At 47.2% G+C, this 16,942-nt stretch overlaps 1 protein-coding gene across 6 annotated transcripts in view; it reads right to left on the bottom strand.

The window, feature by feature from the left end:
- Positions 1-16,942, bottom strand: part of YLPM1 (YLP motif containing 1) — a 1,323,976-nt gene that overhangs the window by 457,879 nt on the left and 849,155 nt on the right. For all 6 annotated transcript variants that reach the window (XR_013600905.1, XR_013600906.1, XR_013600907.1 and 3 more), the window contains exon 15: positions 5,422-5,505. Coding sequence is in view for 3 of the 6 variants with exons in the window: in XM_078659897.1 (XP_078516023.1) it covers positions 5,422-5,505 (84 nt within the window). In the remaining 3 variants the exon portion in view is untranslated. The remainder of the gene's footprint in view (positions 1-5,421; positions 5,506-16,942) is intronic.

Genomic DNA, 16,942 nt, shown 5'->3' with positions numbered 1-16,942 from the left:
GATTCCTCCTCCTCTGCTAGTGCGGTCCCTGCGGGTGATCTTGTAGCCTTCCGGGATGGCTATGGCGATGTCGGGAGCCGAGGCGGGGTTCAGCCAGGTCTCCGTCAGAAAGGCGACATCTGGGGAGGTAGTCGAGAAAGTTCCAGAGTTCGACGGGGTGTTTGCTGGTGGAGCTGGTGTTGAGGAGGATGCATCTGAGGTAGTTGGGTTTGTTGGATGGCGGTTTGCCAGGCCGGGTGCTGGTGAAGCTGCAGTTCCAGCAGGAGAATGGATCAAGGGTGCGCTTCGGAGCGGCCAGGCAGCAGGTGCGTGATAGTCTGGTGTTGAATGCGTGGAGAGCGCTGGAGTCATAGCAGAGGCAGGCGTCGCGGTGTATGCGGGGTCCAGGGATCCTGGCGCTCGGCGTGGTTCAGGCGTGGACGGGCGCAGACGGGCTTGCCTTTGGCGCGTCCGCTGCACGACCGCGTACCGGTCTGCATTTGTAAGGGAGGGGAGGGACGCTCAGCAAGGAGGCGGGAAAAACGGGCGGGAGAGCAGGCGCGAGGGGAGGGGCCAAGTCAATGAGGTCAGAGAGTAGGAAGAGACCAAGCAGGCAGGCGTGTAATAAAGAATTACCGGGTACAAACAATAAGATACAGTAATTAGAAATCAGAGAGGTCAGCGAGCAGGAGGAGACAAAAAGCAGGCAGGCATGTAATAAAGAAATTCTGGGCACAAGCAGTAAAATACAATAGTCAGCACCAAGAATACCAGTAGCTTACAGCAGCCTCTAACACACGAGGCAGGGGGCCAGAGGCAGCAGCGGAACGCTGGAGCTGTCGGGGAGAGTGCCGGCCTTTGTCTTTTGAGATGTGCCATCTCTACTGCAAGACATTTTGTGAATACTCTGGGAGCAGTAGTTACTCAGAATGGGAGTACATTGAATTGAAAGTGTTTTCCTGCAATCACAAATCTGAGGTATTTGCGATGAGCTGGGTGAACCATTATTTGAAAGAATGTGTTCGTAAGTCTACTGTGGACATAAAATCGCCTTGCTGTAGCAGTGGAAGGACCTGTTGAAGAGTGACCATGTGGAAATGTTCTGAAAGTATTTACAAATTTAATGTCCTTAGATCCAAAATTTGCCTTAAGGAGCCGTCCTTTTGGGGATTAGAAAGTACAGAGAGTACACCTCTGAATCTTGGTACTGTAATGGAACTGGGTCTATAACTCCTTTTGTTAAAAGACCTTGTACCTCTTGTTTGAGGAGCTGCCGGTGCTCTGAGAGCCGTTTTTCGGCGCTCATAAGCTGACTGGAGGCCTGTGCATGTTCTCCACGTAAGCTGCGATGCAGCTTGAATGGAAAACATGCAAAGTGCGCATGACCATTTTGGGCAGCCCAAGAGGGCTGTCCAAGCAGTCATTGTGCACTTTAGGAGGGTGAAACCACTCCTCCCCTGCCCGCACCCTCTCACGCAAAACTGTGGGAAGAAGTAGGAGAAAATAAAAAGATCATAACCAGATCATAATTTTATTTTCTCTCTTTCACTGCAAAAAAAGCAGTGGGGCGATTCCACTGCAGGAGTACCATTTACTAGGGGCTTAAGTGGTGCTAAAGTCCTGGCCAAATGTGTTACAATTAGACATTTACCTTGTTTTAAGAGGAAGAGCACTGGCGGCCTTGGTTAGCAGGGATCCAGGGCACTTCCAGTCAAAAAGCATCAGTACTAAAGCTAAAAGTGGGGGTGACCATGTTAACAAGCATTGGAAATGCAATAGGTCTCGCATTAGGAAAGTTTGAACAATTGGTATTGTAAATGACACTTTTTTTATTTATGTGTTGGTTTTGAAAATAGCAAAAGTAATAGCTTTGTCAGTTACAATGTCAATAGTTTGAACTTTCGCAAATGTGACACCTATAGCATTTGTAATGCAATGTGTGTTGTCTTTACGTGACTTAGATGTATTGATATTGCAAATAACAATGGCTTTTAATTTTGTAAATAATTAATACTTAAATAACATTTATTGTAATTTATAATGGCAATAGCTTAAACGTTTGTAAATTAATTTTGTGAAGATTATGTTCAGTGTATTTTATTGTGACGAAAATCCAAGAACATTGCATTTGCACCTGGTGGTGGATGTGGTGGGTGTGGTGGATGTGGTGGTGGATGCGGTGGTGGTGGATGTGGTGGTGGTGGATGTGGTGGTGGATGTGGCGGTGGATGTCATGGTGGATGTGGAGGTGATGGTGGATGTGGTGGATGTGGTGGTGGATGCGGTGGTGGTGGTGGATGCGGTGGATGTGGTGGTGCATGTGGTGGATGTCATGGTGGATGTGGAGGTGATGGTGGATGTGGTGGATGCGGTGGTGGATGCGGTGGCGGTGGATGTGGTGGTGGATGCAGTGGTGGTGGTGGATGTGGTGGTGGTGGATGGGGTGGTGGATGTGGCGGTGGATGTGGAGGTGATGGTGGATGTGGTGGTGGATGTGGTGGTGGATGTGGTGGTGATGTTGGATGTGGTGGTGGATGTGGTGGTGGATGCGGTGGTGGATGCGGTGGATGTGGTTGTGGTGGATGTGGTGGTGGTGGTGGATGCGGTGGATGTGGTGGTGGATGTGGTGGTGTTCAGTGGGAATTTGCCGGACAATTTACATTAAGATGTTTTATACTTCATGGACATTTTCAGGGTTGTCTTTGCTTTGTTGTGAAAACTAAAGGGCAGACTCTAAAAGTATCCGATTGCAGGCGAGGAGCCCTTAACGCTGGGGGCCAGGAGCCCCTCCGGGTTCTCATAATAATCAGCCACGGATCAAAGCAGCGCCTGGGCGGAAAACAAAGAGAACCCCGTGGAGACCTCCAAGCGCCTTTGATTTCAAGCAATGCCTGCTGCAGGGGTGGGCCCGTTGCGAACAGCATGGCGGAATTAATTCAATTCAATGGTGTGGCCAACAGTGATGGGGAGGGGCAGGGAGGGAAGGGGGCGAAGGGGGCAAGGGTAAATATGGACATGGAGGGGGTCGGATGAGGGAAAGAAGAGAGGATATTGAAGGCAGGGACGAATGACGTGTTTAGAAGAGAGAGGAAACGAGAAGGGAGGGCTGAAGTGAGGGGGAGGAGGAAGGGGATGAAAGGATGCTGAAAGGCGGAGTAGAGGTTACGAAAAGAATGAAGGAAAAGAGGTCAAGCAAAGGCATGAAGCAACTGAAGGACAGAGGGAAGGCAGAGAAGGGGGGGGGGAGGAGAAATGCGACAAATGTTTTGGGTAAAAAAAAAAAGAGAGACGGAGGGAAGGCAGGGGGGAGAAGAAATGCGACAAATGTTTTTTTTGTTGTACTTTATATTTGCCTGGCTATATACATATATTCAAGCATGTACTCCATTAGGTAGGCATGGCTGTGGAGAGGTCAGTAGCACGTCAGGCATCGGCAAACCTTTTGGTCAGATTGGGAAATTAAAACAAGTTAAAACGGTGAGCCACCGTTCTGAAAGTAAATGCACACATGGTGTACTGCAAATGAAAACAAGCAGCTCATTAGGAGTGGTGGGGGCGGGCACAGAGAGACGTGACACGGCGGGGAGGGGGCGGAGCGGGTAAAAAAATTTGCCTGGCTATATACATATATTCAAGCATGTACTCCATTAGGTAGGCATGGCTGTGGAGAGGTCAGTAGCACGTCAGGCATCGGCAAACCTTTTGGTCAGATTGGGAAATTAAAACAAGTTAAAACGGTGAGCCACCGTTATGAAAGTAAATGCGCACATGGTGTACTGCAAATGAAAACAAGCAGCTCATTAGGAGTGGTGGGGGCGGGCACAGAGAGACAAGGGGGGAGTGGATGCTGGAGGGGGAGGTGTGCTGGGAGAGAGAGTGGAGCTCTTCTGCCCCTACTTTCAAAGCTGCCATGACGATGCGACACGGCGGGCAGGGGAGGGGGCGGAGCAGTAGCACGTCAGGCATCGGCAAACCTTTTGGTCAGATTGGGAAATTAAAACAAGTTAAAACGGTGAGCCACCGTTATGAAAGTAAATGCGCACATGGTGTACTGCAAATGAAAACAAGCAGCTCATTAGGAGTGGTGGGGGCGGGCACAGAGAGACAAGGGGGGAGTGGATGCTGGAGGGGGAGGTGTGCTGGGAGAGAGAGTGGCGCTCTTCTGCCCCTACTTTCAAAGCTGCCGCGACACGGCGGGCAGGGGAGGGGGCGGAGCAGTAGCACGTCAGGCATCGGCAAACCTTTTGGTCAGATTGGGAAATTAAAACAAGTTAAAACGGTGAGCCACCGTTATGAAAGTAAATGCGCACATGGTGTACTGCAAATGAAAACAAGCAGCTCATTAGGAGTGGTGGGGGCGGGCACAGAGAGACAAGGGGGGAGTGGATGCTGGAGGGGGAGGTGTGCTGGGAGAGAGAGTGGCGCTCTTCTGCCCCTACTTTCAAAGCTGCCATGACGATGCGACACGGCGGGCAGGGGAGGGGGCGGAGCAGTAGCACGTCAGGCATCGGCAAACCTTTTGGTCAGATTGGGAAATTAAAACAAGTTAAAACGGTGAGCCACCGTTATGAAAGTAAATGCGCACATGGTGTACTGCAAATGAAAACAAGCAGCTCATTAGGAGTGGTGGGGGCGGGCACAGAGAGACAAGGGGGGAGTGGATGCTGGAGGGGGAGGTGTGCTGGGAGAGAGAGTGGCGCTCTTCTGCCCCTACTTTCAAAGCTGCCGCGACACGGCGGGCAGGGGAGGGGGCGGAGCAGTAGCACGTCAGGCATCGGCAAACCTTTTGGTCAGATTGGGAAATTAAAACAAGTTAAAACGGTGAGCCACCGTTATGAAAGTAAATGCGCACATGGTGTACTGCAAATGAAAACAAGCAGCTCATTAGGAGTGGTGGGGGCGGGCACAGAGAGACAAGGGGGGAGTGGATGCTGGAGGGGGAGGTGTGCTGGGAGAGAGAGTGGCGCTCTTCTGCCCCTACTTTCAAAGCTGCCATGACGATGCGACACGGCGGGCAGGGGAGGGGGCGGAGCGGGTAAAACAATAAATAAACACGACGGCTGGACGAGAGAGAAGGGGTGGGGGGAGGAGAAATGCGACACGGCGGGCAGGAGAGGAGGGGGCGGAGCTGGGGGAGGCTGTGAGATGTGCACGCGCTTTTAAGCTCTAAGCGCATGCGCATTGAGCTTAAAAGTCACGGGCACTGCAAGGAATCGCCACGATTCCTTGCAAGTTAGTTGAAGAGTGGTTAAGCCCCCATAGTCTCGCAAGCTCGATGCGCATGCGCATCGACAGGCGAGACCTAAAAATGGCACTTTCCCACAAACTACATGTTACCTTAAGGAATGGAATGCACCTGGAAGGAAGACCTATTATAGATTTCCTATAAGATGACAGAGGCAGTCTACATTAACAGACGAAAATCAATTGTGCTACACCTACCTCTTCAATAGCAGCATCTTGCAAAAGAGATCGAATATCTAAGCGCATCATGTGACGAGGGGCTGTTTCCCAATGATCAGACATCTTTATAAAAAAAAAAGCAAAAATGTAGGTTAGATAGCCCTAGCACAACCAGACGTACATCAACCTATTTATTCTCTGAACTTCTTTCTCTCTGTGAGCAGCAATAAACGTGCATTTTACATACAAACAATGTAACTACTGGCCTATCACTGGGTGCATCATCACAGAGCTACATATCTGCATGCTAAATCACCAAATGTGCTTGCTACTTCAAAAGACAAAGCTTTAACCCATGTACAAGAACCCCAGTCTTCAATCAAAAGCTTTTACAAAACTAATGCAAATAAATTACAAGAACCTCCTAGTTGTACTGTTGGCTTTCCTCCACATTTTATTTAAGGTATGGAAAATAAAATGGCCACAAAATGCCTTGAATTGCTGGTACTGCAGTGAATGAACAATGCATGCATTCAAAGCCAGTCAGAGGTTCCAAGCTCTAAACAGTCGAATTTTGGAGTATGCTAGCATTCAATGCCGGTATTTACCCTGTTGCTGTTCCAGAGAAGTCACAAAAAATAAGTGATGGTCACATTTTTCGGGTCCTTTTAGAAGTGAGACTGCTCTATATGTATTAATGAAGATCTGACAACACATCAACTGATAGAAAAAAATGTATTTACTTCCTAGTTCCCCATCGTTTATATTTTCTTTCAGCTCAAACAGCATGATTATCTGCCCACTTTACAGATCTTGAACACAAACTGTAAAATGTTCAATTTTAAACTAAAGATTTTCATTAAGAAGCTATGACTATAAAAGAAGTAACATTTTCATTTTTAACTCCAAACTTAATTAGCAAAGCAGTAAAAGGGCAGAAATTGGAACGCTGATGCTTCAAGGATTTCAGAAGCAGCAGCATCTAATCACGCTTTGATCATGTCCTTTTGCCTTATTTTTAACAGAGGAGAAAGAAATGGTCACTTGCCAGCAAGAGTAGTTTTGCAGCTTGAAGAGTTTTGTGGATTCACATGCTGTGCATCATTCTTCCATCTAGTGGTTGGGTCCGAACTAGTCTTTTCTTTCTGTTTAGGCGTTGTCGACCACCATTTGGTGCAAGGTCCGTCCCCTGCGTGACGACGGAGTTCGTTGTGCGCACTAGCCACTTTTGGATTCTTTTTTCGGTGTTTCAGTCTTTTAGATGGTACTTTAGTGCATTGTTAATTACATTTCCCCATCTGCTTGTATTCCTTGTAGGGGAGGCTAGGTGGGTCACATGTGAATCCAGAAAACTCTTCAAGCTGCAAAACTACTCCTACTTGCAAGTAACCATTTTGTTTTGCAGCATGAATCCTTTTCTGGATTCACATGTTATGCATCAGATTCATAAGCAGTTTCTCCCTTTTTGGGGAGGCTGTGGTGAGAGTAAGATTTAGTGCACAGGTGTGCATCCTTTTTCATCTGTACGTCCACACAGTAATGCTTAGTGAAAGTGCTTGGGGATGCCCATGCTGCTTCGGTACATGTAGGGGCTATTGGCACATTGGCCATGAATGCTTCACTTGCTCCTTTCTGTCTAGTCGAGTGAATCTCTGGTCGTATGCTTGGGGTTTTTCCTGTAGAGGCATAACATAGTTGAATGGTTTGGACTATCCATTGTGCAACTGTTGCCTTTGTGACAGGCATCCCTGTGCTGGTATGTGAGTAAGCAACAAACAGCTGTTTGCTTTTGCGAGCTTGTTATGTTTTCTGTAGATAGTACAATAAAGCCCTCCTTACATCCAGGGTATGGAGGCCTTTTTCGAATTTTGTTTGTGGGTTTTTGAAAAAGACTGGTAGAAGAATGCTCTGATTCAAGTAATACTTGGACACAACTTTTGGTAAGAATTGAGGATTAGTTCTTAGAATAACTATCTTTATGGATTTGAATGTATGATTCCTCTATAATTAATGCTTGTGGTTCACTTACTCTTCGTAAGGATGGAATGGTCATTGGGAATGCCGTCTTTACAGTGATGTGTTTGAGGTCCGCTTTGTGCATGGGCTCAAATGGTTCTGTCATAAGTTGCGTGAGGACAATTAAAACTCCACCTGGAGGCTGGAGATGCCCTTGAGGGTGCAATTCTTTTAGATCTCTCTAGAAATCTTTTAATGACAGGTCTTATGAAGAAACTGTTGTATGATTTTCACCTGGTGTAGGCAACAACAGCTGCAAGGTGTACCTTTAGGCTGGAGTAGTTGATGTGGCTGTCTAGGAGGTGTGTTAGGTATATGATCACCGTTTCTTGTGTGGTTGTTGTGCACCAGGTAGTATACCGTTTCCATTTTGCAGCATAGCAGTGCCTTGTGGTTTGTTTTCTTGCCTCTTTTAGAATTTCCATAGTTCGCTACAGCAAGTTTAGGTGGCCAAACTCTACATATTGAGGTGCCAGGCTGCTAGGCATAGCTTCGCTGGTTCTGGGTGGAAGATTTTTCCCTATTGCATTGTTAGTAGGTCCTTGTCCGCTTTGAATGTGATTATTTGTCCCTTGGCCAGTTCTAGCAGACTGGAGTACCATGTTTCTCTGGCCCATTGTGGAGCAATGAGGATTAGGTTTGTCCTTGGTTTTCTTGCTTTTTCCAGGACACTTTGGATTAGGAGTATTGGAGGAAAAGAGTAAGCAAATGCCCCTGCCCAATCTAGTGAGAGTGTTATAGAGAAAATGGTCTCAGACATTGATTCAACTTGCGCATTAGTCAGAAAAAATCAAATCATCTCCACTATAGATTATCATTTGAATGAATCATTTAGGAATGTAACACAGAACAAACAATCTTAGACCCAAGATAATTTTGTTAAAGCAGGTGAGCACAATTGAAAACAAAATTTCAATTAAAGCAAAAAGAAATGTATCCAAAACACGAGGATTTATCGTTTTTTACTCTACAAATTTCAAAAAACACATTTGATATTTACAGTATAAAAAGCAATTATTTACAAACAAGGGTTCAATTTATCACGGTTAAATGTGCACAGAGAAAGAGTGAAAGTACGTGCTCGTGTGTGAGAAAATGACCGAAGAGGTCAGTGAAAGAATAAAAGTAAAATAACTTTCATTAACCTCTTGGATGCTATGGGAATTCCCCTGCTGTGCTGGGATTTCGCGATCCTCGCACATTCATGACGAGCTGGGCTCGTCATGAGCGTAGCAGGAGGCTACTGCATGACGAGCCCAGCTCGTCATGAGCGTCGAAGGGGTTAAACCACAATTAAGATAAAGATCCTTAAAGTGGTGGACATGAGCCTGCCCTCGCTGTCATTTTTCAGCACAAAATATCCTTCTTTCTTGCTGATGACAAATCATAAGTATACTTTTATAGTATGATTCGTAAAAAACGATAAATCCTCGTGTTTTGGATAAATTTCTTTTTGCTTTAATTGAAATTTTGTTTTCAATTGTGCTCACCTGCTTTAACAAAATTATCTTGGGTCTAAGATTGTTTGTTCTGTGTTACATTCCTAAATGATTCATTCAAATGATAATCTATAGTGAAGAGATGATTTGATTTTTTCTGACTAATGCGCAAGTTGAATCAATGTCTGGGACCATTTTCTCTATAACATATTGACACCCAGGTCCTCTTGACTCCTATTGGGTTACCCCTTTTTCTTAACAATCTAGTGAGAGGGCATTCCATTTTGACAGTTGGTGATGAAACCTGGAGACAAAGAACTGGTATTTCTTGTCCTGTATTGTCGCAAACAGGTCTATCTCTCCCACCCCCGAGTTTGAAGATGTATTGTATTGTCTTGTGTTTCAATTCCCACTCGTGGAAGCAGCTGTTCTGCTTGGTCAGATGATCTGCTGTTGTGTTGTAAATCCCTGGTAGGTGTATTTTGTAGAGATTGATTCTGAAATTGCCCATTTCCAGATATGTTGTGCTAGCCTGCTGAGTGGGATTGACTTTGTACCTGCTTGTTTGTTGAGGTAGAACATTGTGGTGGTGTTGTCTGTTTGAATTAAGATAGTCTTCTTGCCAATGTGTTCCTGGAACGCCTTGAGTGCTAGGAGGATTGTTTTCATCTCCAGGTAGTTGATGTGTTTTATTGAGTTGAGTTTGTTCCACTAGCCTCGTATTTTCAATTGGCCGAGGTGCGCTCCTCATCCGCTGTGGGATGTATCTGTTGTGATTGTCGCAGAGGGAGTTGGGCTTTTGAATGGTCTGCCTAGTGCTATATTCCTGGATGTCCAACATTGAATTTTTGATTGCAGTTTCTGTTTAACAACCACTAGATCCTCCCAACTCTCTGTGGCCTGTGACCAATTGTTGGAAAGCCATTCCTGGAAGGGTCGCATATGGAGGTGGGCATGAGGAATGAGTGGGTTGTATGATGCCATCAAGCCCATGAGTTTCATGACTCTCCTCACCATCCGAGATTCAGCCCTCTGGTACAGTGAAGTTTCCTGCCTGATGGCGTGTATCCGGTTTTGTGTTGGATCAGCTTGTGTGAGTTTTGAGTTGAGTCATGCACCTAAGAAGGTGTTTTCTTGGTCTGGCTTTGTGGAGTACTTCTTGTGCTTTATTGAGAATCCTAGTTTTTGGAGCGTGAGGATTACTGTTCGAACATGGCTGTGACATTTTTATTTTGTATTTGCTCTTATAAGCCAGTCGTCTAGATAAGGGGAAATGTGTATTCCCTCCTTTCGTAGGTGTGCTCCCACTGAGGCTAGGTTACTTGATGAAGACATGTGGTGCTGATTTTATTCCGAAGGCAAGTACCTTGAACTGGTAGTGTGCGCCTTCGTGTTAGAATCCGAGATACTTTGAGGCCTTTATTCATGGGGATGTGCAAATAGGCGTCTTTGAGGTCTATTGTTGACATGTAGTCTCCCTTTTGAATTTGCTGTATTATTTCTTGAAGGGTAGTCATTTTGAAATGTTGCGTTCAAATAAACTTGCTTATGAACCTTAGGTCTAGGATAGACCTTCTGTAAGATCTTGCTTGGGAACTAGGTAGTATGGTGAGGGTTTCTCTTGAAATGGCCTTCCTTTGGTACAGTTTCTATTGTATGCTTTTGAAAATGCTCTTCGATTTCTAATCTTAATTGTGTGATTTTAGGTCCTTTATTTTTTGGAGGGATAGCTGGAGGAGTCTGTCAGCTCTATGCAATGCCCTTATTTTATCAAATTTTATATCCAACTGTCTGTAGTGATATTTTGCCATTGTCGCAGGTATTAAGCTATCCTGCCCCCACTTGTGCTGTGTGTTGGTCCATTTTTATGCAGGGGTCAATTTAAACCAGCTCCTCTTCCTTTGGAGGGCTGGCCTCTGCCTCTTTAAATATCTGCTTGGCTGTTGGCAGTTTTGATATCCTGTCTGTTGGCTTAACTGTTTCCCGTGAGCTTGGGCTTGTTGTGGATGAGGCATCTGTTGTCCTTGAGCAAAGGTTCCTCTTTCTATGGGTTTCCTTGTGCTAAACCTCCTGTTTTGAAAGCTCCTGTTTGTTGCAGGGCTTCCATAGCCCTTGCGGTTTCGTTGTCTATTTGTTGGAGGGATTTGTCGACTTCTTTTCCAAACAGGGTGTCCCCTGTGAATGTTTTTTTAATGATGGATGTCTGCACCTCCTGCTTAAAGCCGGATATTCGTAGCTTAGCATGTTTCCTTAGTGGGGTACCTGAGCACATTTGTCTACTGGCTGGGTCTGCTGCATTGAGTGCTGACTTTAGGCATGTATTTGCAATATTTTTGCCTTACTGGGAAATTGATTTTGCTCTTTTCCTGTCCTCTTCTGGGAACTTGTTGATGAGCTCCTTGATGTCACCCCATTGCTGGTGACCATATCTATTTAACAGGGCAGTTGAGTTTGCGAAGTGCCACTGCCTCCTTCTCTATTTTCCTGCCTACCATGTCCATTCTTTTGCTCTCCTTTTCTGGAGGAGGGCCAGTGTTGGAGAGGGAGTTGCCCCTCTTCCTTGCTGTGGTGACAATAATAGAGTCTGGTACCGTATTTCCTTAGGGTCTTTGAAGGAGGGTTTACACTTCTCAACCCTTGGTGTTGGCAGGGGCTAATGTCTCTAAGAGGAAGAATGTTTCCTACTTCTCTTTTGAGGGCGTTCCGGAAAGCGTCAGCTGCTAGTTTTACAAGGCTGATATAAAAGGCGATGTCATCTGAAGGTGAAGCCTTCGAAGGAAAGCAACATATCTCCTCTTCAGCGCTTACCGTGTGGTTGTCGTTTAAGTGATCCTCGAAAGACCCAGCTAAGTCTTCGTCCTCTACTGTGTCGATGTACTCTTCGACGTCCTCGGCACGTGGTTCGGGAGTTTGTGGTGAGTCACGGATTTCTCCCTTTGCGGCGTCCTCTGTGCTGTAGTCGTCGAAATTTTTAGTGTCAGCAGTGAACTCCTGGAGGAGTGCTGCGATTTCTGCCTCGCTGCGTTTTTTCTTCCTTTCGACCTCGAGGGCTCTCGGTGTCGGTGACCAGAGATTTCCTCTTCTTTGGAGTGGTGGACTCGGTGTTCGAGGGCGATGTAGCTCCCTTTGCAGTCTTGTGTATGACTCTCTACTTCGACGCCTTATGTGATCTTCCCTTGTCAGAGTCCTTTGGCAAGGTTCTGTGGGGTTCTTTGGATCACGGCTGACCTTTGATCGCCCTTTTTTTCCAGAGTCGGACTGCCTTAGACAGTGCCTTTTAATTGTGGCCTTTCGGTTCCGTCGGGTGTGAGTGTCTTGCCTTGTTGGTCTTTTTCTCAGTCTTTCGCCATCCTTTTATGGGTTCATTTTTTGTCAGCGTCTCCTTTGAGAATTTCGACGTCCGATCCTTCATGCATCCACTCTGCTGGGACTCCTTAGTCCTCATCGTCGTTGGAGAGACCCAAGTCCTTCAAGGAAGGTTTCTTCTGCCCTTGGGACATTGTCGCGAAGTGGCCCTCTCTTTGCTTTCGGCGTGCTCTGAGAGTCTTCAACAGGAACACTGCACAGGACTCTCAATCCTTGTGTCTGTGATTTTTGGGTAGACAGGTTGCACAAGTCGTGTTGTCGCGTTGGGCGAATTTGTGGTGGCACTTGGGGCAGAATTTGAAGGGGGTATTTTCCATGGCCCCTACCTCGTCATTTGTCGAAGTATGTGTCGTCGCGAAGTGGAGGTGTTCAGTATCGAAGACATCTCTGTAGGCCTGTTGTGTTCTTCGGAGCGTTCCCCCTTGCTTCCAGACCCAACGGCGGAAAAAAGAATCTAAAGATGGCTATTACGCACAACGAACTGTGGGCGGCGTCTGAGGTCACGCAGGGGACGGACTTTGCACCACATGGTGATCAATGATACCCCAAAAAACACCAACAAAAAGACTATTCCGGAGCCAAACAGTAGATGGTGGAATGATGCACAGCATATTAACCCAGAAAAGTATTCACACTGCAAAACAGGATTTTTATGAGTTTAAAAGTGACACCCACAATGAGCACTAGGACTACAGTTGAATGTGAGACAAATGTTTTTTCATTATTTAGAAAAGCAATGCTGTCCCTTTCTGCAAGCTTTTTCTTGCCTGTTAGACCTGGCATCATTGGCGCTGGTCTCCCTTCCTCTTTTCGCTTCCTATCTTTTATGTTGGCTGGATTTCGATGCTCTGGGCACTGTGCCACTGCTAATCAGTGCCACAGCGAAAATGCTCGGTGGGTAAAGATGACTGTATGAATTGGGATAACCATAATTGGCCATTTGGTTTACCTGTCAGTCCCTAGTATAAGTGCACTGTGTGTGTCCAGGGCTGGTAGACCCAATACTGCTGGTGGGCCTGGAGCGCTGGTTTACGCTACCCACAAAAGCAGCTTTTAAAGTATGTTTCCGACCTGCCATTACAGAGTCTACCGGCAGCCCAGAACTACCTTTGTAACTGAGGTGCACCCACTTCCCAGTCCCTGCACCTTCCCTTCGCAACATGTAAGACACCCCTATGGCAGGGTGCGTTGTCTGTGACAGGAAGAACATGCCTACGTCTGTGTAGCATGTTCTAATAGCAAGTTACCCTCCATTTCACTCTTCACTATTGGGAGGCTATCCGTTCTCATAGGCCAGAATGGCCAGGCTGAGTATTACATCCCATAATCCTACCTGCCCCCAGGAACCTGATAGGAAAGTCAAATTGTATATGTTTAAGCTCAGGACATTGAGATACATCTTTTAGTAAGGATGTTTTGTATATCCCGTGTTCTAAAATGCCTCTTCTAGAAACAAGGTATTTCCTTGCCTAAATTTTCCTGTAGGCTTTGCTAGTATGTCTATTGGCCATCTGGTTTTGGAGCAGCAGGGCCAGCTGGGTCAGACCTGGCTGGAGAGAGAGATCGACATTCAGAGCCTGGGGAGGGGTGACTCTTTGATGTGAGAAGGGCCGTGCCTGGCAAGGTGAATGATGGCTCCACCTCCCACTAGGCGTCTGATAGCAGACCCCCTGATTCTCAAAGGGCAGGATGTCGCCTCGTAAACCAAGTGCTCCCCGACCCCACCGAACTGGTTCTGGTTGGATTCAGTGATTTGTGACTTTAGAGAACAAAGACTTTTTAGGTATAAAATACTGCACTGAAACCTCTTTCAGGTGTGTTCCTTCTGGATGTCAAGACAAAACTCTGTCTGAGTGAACAGAGGAAAGGACTTTGAAACTTTCACCAAGCTTGCTGAAGAAACTACCCGAGAGCCTGAATTGAGAGCACCCTCTGCTGAAGTCTCAGGGACTTTCGACTTCACCCAGTCAGCCGTCTGAATCTCTGAGCGAGGGATTCTACGTGCAGGTGAGGCCCCTTGTCGAGTAATCCAGAGCCTATAGTTATACTGTGAGGAACGCGGACTGGTAACCCTTGTTAACTCTGTGTGGGCCGCCGCAGCTAAGAGAGCTGCCGCCGCGGACAGCCTGCTTTAATTTGAACCATCGCTGAATCTGTGTGGGCCGCCGCAGTTAAGAGAGAGCTGTAGCTGCTGAGTGCCCGCCGTTGTACCAGCCTCGTCGTGATCATCTTTTGTCTTGTGGGCCGTCGCAGCTACGACTGCTGCTGCCGCTGGGTGGCCGCACCGGTGTCAGCTGTGCATTATCCTGACTTGTCTAGTGGGCTGCCGCAGCTAAGAGAGCTGCAGCCGCTGAGTGCCCGCACCTTTGCCAACTTTGCAACATCGTGAGTCTTCCAGTGGGCAGCCGCAGCTAAGAGAGCTGCTGCCGCTGTGAGCCCACCATGGAGCTGCACGACGAGAGTCATCACCACTACCAGCTCGGGCCGCTGCAGCCGCGTGGTGAATAAGTTAATGCATTTTTAAGTCCATACTGATTTACGTGCATTGTGGCTTGTTAAAACGCTTTGAGAGCCTTGTGTTAAACCTTAGATACAAATACTATTTTTCTGTACCCTACAAGAGTTGTGTCCTTTTGTGGTGTGGTTACTGCCTTATTTTGCATGGCCACAAATGCTTCACACACTGCCTCTGAGATAGGCCTAACTGCTCGTGCTACGTTACCACAGGGTTGAGCAGAGGTTATCAAAGGGGATAGCCCACTGCCCTGACTTTGGAAGAAGGGTCCCTATTCCAGCATTGGCCCCAGCCATTGCCAACTAGAGACCAACATTTCCAACATTGGTGGCAGCGATGGGATTCAAACCCACGCCTCTGAAGAGACTGGAGGACAGGGAGAGAGATAGGAGGCATAGTTTGGAGATGGCTAAATTGGAAGGTCAGAAGGACCCTGAGAGTAAGAAATTAGACACTGAGAAGAATCGATTGGCAATTGAACTTGAGAAAATGAGAATGGAGCAAGAGAGAATGTTGAGGGAGATAGAGATCAGGGCGAGGAGTGTCCCGGTCTCCCTCTCTGGTGGCAGCACACTTTTAGTAACTCCTGATAGGAGAGTTTATATTCCTAAGGATGTCATTAAGGATTTTCACAAGAGTGAGGATATTGGGCAATGGTTTGCCGCATATGAGATAGCAATCGTGTCTCACCGGGTCCCTGGGAAGGATTGGGGAGCGGGGTTGTGGGGACGGTTTGTGAGTGATGGTAGGGATACCCTGTTGGACCAGCCTGAGGAGAGCAGGATGGTGTATGCCCATATGAAAGAAGCTTTGATAACCCGTTATGGTTTGAACCCAGAAATGTACAGGCAGAGGTTTAGAACCTGTAAGAAGTTAAGAGGGTACCACATGGGTTGAATAGGTGTCTTTTCTGCAGGGCAATGGATCGCTGGGTAAAAGGTAGCAAAGTGGAAAAAACTTTTGAGCAATTGTATTATTTGTTTGAGTGGGAGAATTTTCCTAGTAACTGTTTTCCAGAGCTACGCCAGCACCTGATTGATAGCAAGTTGACTAACCCTAGGAAGCTTGCTGAGGAGGCAGACCGCTGGGTGAGCATCCGGGTCCGCAAAGGTTTTGTGGGAAACTTTGCCAGAGGGGGGAAGGGAGGGGGGGACTAGAGGAGGCAAAGGTAAGCTGAGGGAGTTCCAGAGAGAGCCCCAAAGTAATTCCCAAGGGAACCAAGCAGTGGTGTCCCAGCCTCCCCCTGAGAAGAAGCCAGTGTCCCTGACAGGTAGGCCTGTTCAGAGAGGGTCACTCACTTGTTTTAAGTGTGGTCAAGTGGACCACCAGTATTATGATCCTCAGTGTCCCCAGAGGGACCCCAATGCATCCCCTTGTGCATCACCCCGTGCACCATCCTTCGAGATTGCCAGAAATGTATGTCATTACTACGCATGCCTTTCCCACCCAACTTTTACAACGCAAGTCGTTACAACGACTTGCGTTGGGGGCGCTGGATAGTGAATAGTTTAATTTACTATTCCAACTCCAGTCCCCGTGGATAGTAGGGAAGGTTTTGGATAGTAATTTAAACTATTCCCTATCCTACAGCGCCCCCCAGCGCAAGTCATTGTAATGACTTGCGTTGTAAAAGTTGCGTTGTAAACACTGTTTCCCGATTGCCAGTATAGCCCGGGGAGGGAGGAGGTAGAGGTCCAAGGTGGGTGGGATCCTGTGGATTTAACCTTTGGTCCGCTAAGAGACTTTGAGAAGGTCCCTAAGCCCACACTGCCTAATTACACTAAGAAGTACCGTCAGTGGGTGACCATCAATGGCCATAAGGTGGATGCTCTCAGGGATAGCGGTGCTATTGTGACTGCTGTCAGCTCCCGGTTGGTGGCCAAAGAGCAGGTTGTCCCCCATGCATTCTGCCCCGTAGTGTCAGCAGACAACTCAGAGAGCCAGTGTGTGAGGCCCGCCATGGCTGTAGACTGTCTGTTGGGTAATGATCTAGAGAACTCCCTGTGGGCTACGCGGAAAAAAAATCTCATTTGGAAATGTTGCGTCTGCCTGAGTGGGCGTGTGTGCAACCACTCGGTTCATGACAGCTCAAAAAGGTGTTCAGGAGGATCTGGAGCCTGAAAGTATGGCCCAGGCCCCTGCCTTAAAGAGAAGGGGTAGAGGGCGTGGGAAACTGCCCCACGCGGTTCCCACGGTCCCAGACGGAGCAGACCTTGAGGTGGAT

The sequence above is a fragment of the Lissotriton helveticus genome, chromosome 9 (assembly GCF_964261635.1).
Source record: "Lissotriton helveticus chromosome 9, aLisHel1.1, whole genome shotgun sequence".
NCBI lineage: Eukaryota > Metazoa > Chordata > Amphibia > Caudata > Salamandridae > Lissotriton > Lissotriton helveticus.
This window is presented reverse-complemented; position numbering and strand designations above follow the sequence as displayed.